We start from the raw sequence: 9,972 nt of genomic DNA on the forward strand, positions 1-9,972 counted from the left end.
GTGATTTGCTTTTTTTTTTTTTCTAAAAAAATGAAAGTCACGCCTCTTCAAGAGGCGTGACACCTTAGTTTGTTAAATTTTTTTTTACATTATTTTATTAAGCGTTGAAGAAATTTGTAATAAACGGTGAAAAAGCCAGTGATTTCATAGTACTCTTTGGTTGACAACTTGAGAATATATATGTGTCTTCAACCAACTCGTGAAAAATGAGGAAAATTAAGTACGTCGCAATCACAGTCTTAACTAACAGGCCGGCCTATAATGAACCAGCGACGTGCATGCTCTTATTCGTGTCAGACCGACCACCCAACTTGAAAGGACTTTCCCGTTCAAGAAACTTGATTAGTTTATCGATTCCTCTTAAAGAAATTATAAAAATAAACATAGAAGGTAAATTTTTAACCAAAGAAGTTTTTTTAAAAAATTATATACCAATGGTTATATTAGAAAAAAATAATAATTCTGAACACGAGTTTTCAATTGTTATTCGAGCTTAAAAGTCGTGGAGGAAAAGTGAGACATAGTTAATTAATGAAGTATGCTCAATTAGTGTGAACTAGAGATGGAATGCTATTCTCTTAGCAAGGACCAAATATGACTGCTGACAAAAGTTGGGGTTGGGTGGGGAATCAAATATTTTTTTCTCACAATATATCATTGTCGTTGACATTATTATTTTTTTACTGTAAGTTAATTCAGCAGTGATGTGGAAAATTCAAAGGAAGTCACCTAAAAAATTGGAATCTTTACCTATATAAGAAGCAAGCAAGCAAGCAAGCACGAAAAACACGAGCAAACTAATAAGCTATCTATCTTCAGGCAATAATTTTTTTTTAAAAATGGAGTTGGAGCAAATAAACAAAAAAGAATCTGTAGATGTGGATTCCGAAAAATGGGTGTGTGATTCTTCGTTTGATAGTAAAGGACGAGTACCTCTCCGGGCTTCCACCGGTGCATGGAAGGCATCCCTTTTTATTATAGGTAAAGACTAATTCGAAATCATGTAATATATCAGTGAACAAATAACATATGATGCTGTATTTTAATTCTTAAACGTACGGCTTTTATAAGAATATAACATTCTAGGAAAATTTGAAGTTCTAACAAATTTGCGCTTGTGTTTTTTTGTTGGCAGGCATTGAGTTTAGCGAGAGGTTGAGTTATTTCGGACTCGCGACGAGTTTAATCATATATCTTACTAAGGTGATGCAGCAAGATCTGAAAACAGCTGCAAAGAGTGTTAATTACTGGTCTGGTGTTACCACTATGACACCGCTATTGGGGGGGTTTGTGGCCGATGCATACCTTGGTCGTTTCTCCACCGTTCTAGCTTCATCTATCATTTATGTCGTGGTACAAAAGTCATCTTGAAAAGTATTTCTATTATCAGTTAAAATAAGCTAACAGAGTTTGTATAACCTCGTGATCATACAATAATGTTGGTGTTTTTATGTGAAAACAGGGGTTGTTTATCTTGACAATGTCGAGGGTAATCCCGGGCTTGAAACCGTGTGACTCGGCAACGTGCCAAGAACCTCGAAAAATCCACGAGATTTTCTTCTTCCTTGCAATATACTTGATCTCAATAGGAACTGGGGGCCACAAGCCATCTCTCGAGAGCTTTGGAGCCGACCAGTTTGATGATGATCACCCTGAAGAAAGGAGAAAGAAAATGTCCTTTTTCAATTGGTGGAATTTCGGGCTTTGTTCGGGACTAATACTTGGCGTAACCGTGATCGTGTACGTCCAAGACCATGTTAGCTGGGCTGCAGCAGATATCATTCTTACAGCAGTGATGCTACTTAGTATATTGATATTTTGCCTAGGAAGGCCGTTTTATCGATTCCGAAAGCCCACTGGAAGTCCCTTAAAGCCTATGCTGCAGGTTCTTGTGGCAGCTATTTTGAAGAGAAATCTTGGGTATCCACCACCCGATCAACTATACGAGGTTTCTAAATCAGACAAGACTAATGGGAGGCTTCTTTTCCATACCAAGAATCTTGAGTAAGATTATTTAGATAACCGCATATAATTTAGTTACATGGATCACCGAGAGAATGAAACACTGATTAAGTTTCGTTCTTGTGTACCAGGTTTCTCGACAAAGCTGCAATAATCGATGAAACTCAAGATTTAGCAGTGAACAAACCAAATCAATGGAGACTTGCAACTGTGACCAACGTCGAGGAATTGAAGCTTATAATCAACATGATCCCGATTTGGCTCACCACTTTACCGTTTGGTATCTGTGTAGCACAGGCCTCCACATTCTTCATAAAACAAGGCACAACTCTGAACCTTAAAATCATCCACAATTTCAAAATCCCACCAGCTTCCATATACGCACTGGCCGCCATTGGAATGATAGTTTCTGTTGTTGTCTACGACAAAATCCTCGTTCCCTTCTTGAGAAAAGTGAGTGGAAATGAACGAGGCATCGATATTCTACAAAGAATCGGTATTGGGATGGTTTTCTCAGTCGCGACAATGGTAGTCGCAGCCTTGGTTGAGAGAAAGAGACTCAACATCGTGGAGAAAAATCCATTGAAGGGATCACTTTCAATGAACGTATTTTGGCTTGCACCGCAGTTTTTAATCATCGGTATGGGGGATGGTTTCGCACTTGTGGGGCTGCAAGAGTACTTCTATGACCAAGTTCCGGATTCAATGAGAAGCTTAGGCATAGCTTTTTACCTTAGTGTACTTGGTGCTGCAAACTTCCTTAGCAGCCTTTTGATCACACTAGTGGATCGCGTAACGGATAAGGGAGGCAAGAGTTGGTTCGGGAAGGATTTAAATACCAGTCGGCTCGACTATTTTTACTGGTTATTGGCTGGTATTACAGCAGGAAACCTGTGCATCTTCACGTTTGTTGCGATGCGTTATTCGTACAAGAATGTGAGAACATCTACAGTGGCTATTGCTGATTGTTATGAAGGAGATGATATAGAATCTGTATCTTAATCCTTAAGCCTGTATGTTTCACCATTCTTATGAAATATGCTTGGATTTTGTTGCATGTCTGTGTAAAGATTTTAACTTCATTGGGATTGGGATATGCTGCCATGCGTTTGATGGAATCTTTATCACATAGTTTTGGGTAATACATTTGCGCTATTTTTATCTTGTTTACTTATTTTCCTGATTGGTAAAACAAATTCACTAATCAAAATATATAGAGTAATTTGGTATATCCAGGCAAAAAACAACAATTAAATGCACTATTGTTATATTATATTTACTTTTTCCTGATTTGTACGTGCCTACTTATGTTTGACATTGTTTTTTTTATTTTTTATGTCTCTCTCTCTTTCTGAATTCCCTCCCCCCTTTTCTTTGTCGCCGAGATCGTGGCTTCTGCGTTTAAAGTAAATGTTTCGTACCCATTTTTCAGGGGAAAAAAAAAATTTACACGTCAAAGTGCGATTTTTGGTTAGAAATAGTTGTCTTTTTAAGATTATGTCATTTCTTTACATAGTATTTCTGTTGATCCAAGCACGGCTGAGGCAGTCCTAAAAAGTTACAAACATCACGTCGTTAACAATTTATGCTATGAAATTATTATGAGCATATTTTCACCAGTGGATTAGATTTTCAATTTAATGGCGATTCACTCAGTGTGCCATATATTTCTGTGGAACTATAACTTATTCAATATATCGAAGTCACAAAAGGCTGACGCCGAAACTCGGATTTTATATAATTAGTAAATATGTTTGTGTTGCACGTAAGAGATATTTTTATGTCAATGTAGTTGGTTCTATATTTTTTTTATGTCATCTACTATTTTAGATGAACATTTTTCTAGCGTACGTCTTTGTAATGACCAAAAAAAAATTTCTCATTATGTTGTTGTCACCAAAAAAATAATTGAACATAATGACAATAAAAATATGATAAAATGTTAGTTGTTACATTTATGGTGTTTTTCAACTAAAACAAATTTATAAGAAATTGCCCATAAGAGATGTTCGATTGGTAGAGTATGTCATGAGTACTCAATTTCTCTTGCAAACACCTCTTTGGACGAGCATGTCGCACATTATTTGCCTAGTATTGTTTACTTGACTAGCATGATTTTCAAGTTATTGCGTTAGTCCGAGAATTTACCCAATATCCATCTAATGGTAACGCCTGTGGGTTCCCACATCATAAAAAAAATTTACAAAAAGTTGTACCATCTAACTACTTTTATGATTAAATAGTTCATTTGTTACCACTATCCCCTTTTATAATATGATTTTTTTGTGTTGATTTTTGCCAAACTATAGAAATAATTTACCACACAAATTGTTTATTTATAACATTAAATATAAATTAATTAAAGTTGTACACATATGTTAATGATTTTCTAGAACAAAAGTAATTTAATAATATGTTTTTTCTAACCACCATGATTCAGACTTCACTGTCAAGTTTTTAGATCAAATAAAATGATGCTTCTATCGATAAAAATATGATTTTACTAAACTCGTATTAGTTGTTTCTTTAATGGTTGTTTTTGGAATAACTAGTAAAAATCGCGTGGAGTTACTCCAATTACAACAATTTTCTCACCAAATAGTTTTCTAATTTCAGTTACTTTTTGTAATCTTTTATCTATGGATTCAACCGATAAGTGTTTTATCATTGTGTTTCATCATATATAATCAATTGTGTTTTATGCAACAACTTAGCAAGACCGCTTTGTTTTGAAATTGTACAATAAATTTCTTCATGCAAAAAGTCTTCTCAATGTATGTGCCATGTAAAATATACAATTTCATTTAAATATTTAAAAATACTATGATTTGATTCTAATAGACTTCTTCTATGTACTGATATATTAGAAAGCATGAAGAAATACAATTAGCGAATAACAAATAATCAAATTAAGTAAGTCATCAGACATGCTTAAACAATAATATTATTAAATAATATATTTCACATTCAATCGGGTTTATAATATTTAACCGGCCAATAATATCTTTTTTCTTCACACAATTGTTTTCTTCTCGTTTCACATATAATGTTAATGAAATTAAATATTAGACAAATAAACTCTTGTTTTCTAGATTACTGAATACATATATAAAATAATTCTATCATCCAACAAATATAAATTAGTAGGTATGTCTTTATCATACTTTATAGGTGAAAGGGTGTGAAATATCTGTTTTGATACTCCGCACGTATAAATTACAAGGCTAGAAAGTGTCGATATTTTATCAATTTTAATACTATATGAAGTTAAATAAAATATGTTGTTATAAACTCAAATTATTTTATAAACAGTGATAATTATATTTCATATCTCATATATTAAGAGATATACATTAGTTGAAAAAATATTATATATTACAATATGCTATACTTGTTTGTTGATATATTAAATTTTTAGAATGATTTTGTTTTTATATAAAATAAAAATCCAGTGTTATATTTTCTTAGTATATATGAAGATAAATTTTTGCGTCTGCTTGATGTCTATATGTTCATATTTTAAGGAGTATTTTCAATTTTAATTTATATATTTTGGAGATTCANTTTGAATAGCAAAATTGAATAAATATGATTGAGAGGTGGAACTAAAAAACGTGGGGTGGACTCGTCATCAAATATAAAGATACAAAGATTAAGGCCACCGGCCGAATTTCACGAGGTGGAGGATTGCAATTCCCTACTCTAACTATCCACTTTTATTTAATCTTTTATTGGAGTTTTTGAGGAATCCAAATTTAATTTTCTATTAATCGACAACCTTGTGGAAGTAATTAGCAACATGGAAACGTGCAAGTTCAGTCGTTTAATTTTTTATTGGTTGAATATCACTTCAAACTATTGCCCAAAGATTTGAGAAATTAGCTTCAATGATGCGATTTTTAGTAGAATCGAAACACTATAATGTCTCTATAGTGTCACAACTTGGAGAAAATGTCCAAATCAGATTGATTTCGAGATTAAATAATAATTGATTCAGTTTTCAGACAGAACGAAACTGTTACAAAAGAAACGTCGACACGATTCCAACTTAAAAAATAAAATGAAATCATGGTACATCTAAAGATATTGTTAATCCGTAAAAAACAAAAAAACAAAAAACAAAAACAAAAATTCAATTGTTGTTTCTATTTTGCGCTGTTATGGTTTATTGTTTCCGCCCGATAAAATAAATTTTTTCCTTCATATATTCACCAAAATTTCGCTATTTTCGCACACTTCACTTATTTTATTATATATAAATTAGTTTTTTTTATTATTATTATAGTGCAAATTTATGATACCTTTTTATATCCATGTAATTACGTAATTATAAACGTCCATATTTTATATCTATTTATTTTAATATTTGTAGTTAAATGTATTAGATAAATTTCTTGTTCAAATTTTCACTAATATGATCAATTCCCACCATTTCAATTATCAATTATCTTATTGATATTTTTTATTTAACTTTTCTATTTATCTAACAATCAGCAATAAAAATATAAAAATAGGTTTATATTATTATTATTCCAAAGAACCCATAAAATCATTTGCTTAAAAAAAATACTAAAAAGAAAGGGTGCTTTCATAATCATATTGGTATGATATTTTCAATAAATGGGGAAATTTTTTTTTTAACACATATGTATAGTATGTCAATATTATAATAGATATTGCTTGATTAGAAGACTAAAAGCACATTTATTAAATAAAATTTGGTAGTATTTTATTATGTTATAATTAAAGATTTTTCGTACCACGGAAAATTCTTGATTTGATAATGTAATTGGGCTCAAATAGACATTGGTCGTCTAATTGGTTGGTACCACGCATTTTTTCTTTCGCATATTTATTCCGATTGTTGCTATCAATTTCAGCCGAACATGTCATACTGTAAACCAGTTTTATCCGCACCAATATCACTAATTTTTCTGAAAATATGACTAACGATTCCTGATTTTTGGCATGGAATGATTATGAAAATCAAATGGTATGAGGTCATACCTGGAACATAGTTTAATTCCGCATACCTGGAAATTATTATTGTTCTTTGTTAGGATCGGTATGGGGGAAAATAGTTGAGCTTCAATAGCTCGGTTTTTGAAATATTGAACATCGATTAACTAAATCGAGTTTGATATGAAATCAAGCGGAAAACACTCGAAATAATCCTTCGTAGAAACCGATTAAATATTTTGTAAATCATTTAAAATATATGCAAGTTGAATGTGTAAAAATATTTTAGTTGAAACATTTTATCAAACACTTGTATGCAATATTTTGGTATTTGTAGAAAACATAAAATGCTTCAACAATGCATTTTTAAAACTATGAAAATGATAAGTGAATGCAATAAACAAATAGACACGAATTTGTTTATGGATATTCGGAGACTTCAAATGCTAAATACGTCACCCCTTCTTTCCCTTCGGAAGAATTCACTTCACTAGAAGACTTTGATTTATACAATTCTTTGTACAAAACCACTCAGCTAGGACTTACCCACTGCCTAAACTGAACTCCTAGCACTCAAGATTGTAGGCAGCACCTCACAATCAGCATATTGTTTAATGTGTCATATACAAAGACTACAAACACATTGTTTTACGTCTTTGTGTGAAGACTCACTTAACTAATCTTTGAAGTTCAACTCTCTTGCATATGTGTGAATGATTGTGTGTGAGGAATTTATCATTTACAGTGTACATCTCAAATGTATCCTCACACAAGGGCTTGTGCTCTCAACTAACTGATATATTCATGCTAACTGCTCATGCTTTGAATCCCCTTCAAAAGCTCTTGTTTGATCTTCAAGATGATGTATTTATAAGCCACAACAATGATATATACGTTAGACACAAGAATATGATCTTTTGGAAAATTTCTGTACTGTTTCTGAAATTGCAACGGTCAAATTCGTTTTGCTGAACATTTTTCCGATTGGTCAACTCTGGTCAACTCACCTGGTCGTTCAGTTCAACTGGTCAGCAGCTGGTTCAATTCAGTTGGTCTGGTTCAGTTCAACTGGTCTGGTTCAATTCAACTGGTCTGGTTCAACTGGTCTTCAGCTGGTCTGATTCAGTTCAACTGGTTCGGTTCAGTTCAGTTTCAGCTGGTGTGCTGAAATCAGCTAGTTTCAGTTTGTGCAAAATCAGTAGGTTCATTGTCAATTATCAACATCTTAAGCTTCGATTCAGACTTTTACTTCTGAAGATGATTTGTATATCATCGTCTTATCTTTCCAACGCATACTGAATCGCTTCATTTCGATAACCGAGATGAGAGATATGACTAAAATACCGCAGCTGCTCAAACCCAACTGATTGTTGTCTTCGTGCGATCAGTTACGATCAATTTGACCTAGATAACATCCGAATTTTCCCAACTGACGTGAAATACAACTTGTTTCAAATTGAGTTTTTTTATCAGTCTAGTTGGCGGATTGTCATTTGAATCATCCAGCTGGTAGATATCATCAAAATACCAAAGCTCGCCAGAAATTCAGTTTGTGCAGAATTCAATTTTGGTTTGCTTCTTGTGTTTGCAACTTCACACGTGAGTAAATATGTTAGAAATACAATAACAAGTTTTGTTAACATCAAAATCAAGATTGCGAACATGAAATGTTCCAACATTCTTATTGAATTGTAATCTCAATATTATTTTTTATGTCAAAATTATCATTATATAAATTATACTATTTTCGAAACTAGGAGGGCTCTCACCCCCATTGCTGAATGACGATGGACAATTATATTGTTGGTATGGTACTCTTTTTTTTCTTGGGAAATCTCGGGATAGAAATGAGTGAACCAAATGGCTATGAAAAAATAGTCGAGGCAAGAGTTTGACTCTTTTTCCTTAAATCGATATTGCCCCGCCTTGGTGTTCACGGTTGTTGGCAATTCGTTTCCCAAGACACAACGACTACGACTTTAAAATAGTAGCACCACACATTTTAAAGTCACACGAACTTGAAATGTTTAGAACGCTATCAGGATGATATGCAAACTTTCTAATTTCGAATTCTAAGCGTTAAAATTAAAAATCCAATTCCAAGAGTTTAAATCTTGCAAAACTTGGATTTAAGCACAAATGCTTAAAAAAAACTCAAAACTAGAAGACAAATATCAAATTTAATTCCAAAGTTTGAATTTAAGCGTATAAGCTTAGAAAATTCAAACTCAAGATTTTATATCTTGAAAATTTGAACTTTAAGCGCTAATGTTTAAAAATTCACATATAGAACTAAATTAGAGATAAATGAGAAAAAGAGAAATGATGTAATGAATGAAATGCGGGAGGTCTTATTTATAAAAGGTGAAAACTCTTCATGAAATGATGCACCATTTCATGACATCCCTTCATGAATTGAATCAAATTTTAACTTGGCCATTCGGCTAAGTCCAGGCGCCACATTTACATGAAATCACACGGCCAAATAATTTTTTTAAAATTTATATATATTATATAATAATATTAATATTATTATAATATTAGAGTATATTATATATATTATAATATATATATAATCATTTTGATTAAATATTTTTCACTCGATAAAATTAGAATTAATTTCTCATTCACCATAATTGCTAATCGAGAAATAATTTCGTTCGCCACGCAGCTCGTTCGATTTATTTTATCGATTTTAAATGAGTACAAAACTCATTTTTTTAACATATATCACTCACAAATTTACTATTTCCAGTTTAAATGAGAACAAGAATGAGGAAAAGAACGAAAACGAGGCCGAGTAGCGAGCAAACCGAGTTTAGGAAATGATCATTTAGGCTATGATGTATTTGAATGCTGCTTCAAAAAAGTTTTTTGCTGCCGATTGAGTTTATTATGTAATAGAAAAAAATTTATTTATTTTTCCCTGCTACTTCGACTTGTACAGACGATGTTAATCATTCATTCATTTGTCTGAAATAAAAGACTCGTTATAGTGTTTCTCTACTACGTTATTTTCAAATGTTGAATTTGAAGGCAACACCGACGAAT

At 32.3% G+C, this 9,972-nt stretch overlaps 1 protein-coding gene across 1 annotated transcript; it reads left to right on the forward strand.

The window, feature by feature from the left end:
• The first annotated feature begins 794 nt into the window (after positions 1-794).
• LOC140971113 (protein NRT1/ PTR FAMILY 5.6-like) lies at positions 795-3,252 on the forward strand. The gene is made up of 4 exons (XM_073433200.1): positions 795-981; positions 1,136-1,353; positions 1,463-2,004; positions 2,094-3,252. The coding sequence occupies exons 1-4, from the start codon at positions 840-842 to the stop codon at positions 2,962-2,964; spliced, it is 1,773 nt and encodes a 590-aa protein (XP_073289301.1). The 5' UTR covers positions 795-839; the 3' UTR covers positions 2,965-3,252.
• Positions 3,253-9,972: the final 6,720 nt, after the last annotated feature.

The sequence above is a fragment of the Primulina huaijiensis genome, chromosome 2, assembly GCF_012295235.1.
Source record: "Primulina huaijiensis isolate GDHJ02 chromosome 2, ASM1229523v2, whole genome shotgun sequence".
NCBI lineage: Eukaryota > Viridiplantae > Streptophyta > Magnoliopsida > Lamiales > Gesneriaceae > Primulina > Primulina huaijiensis.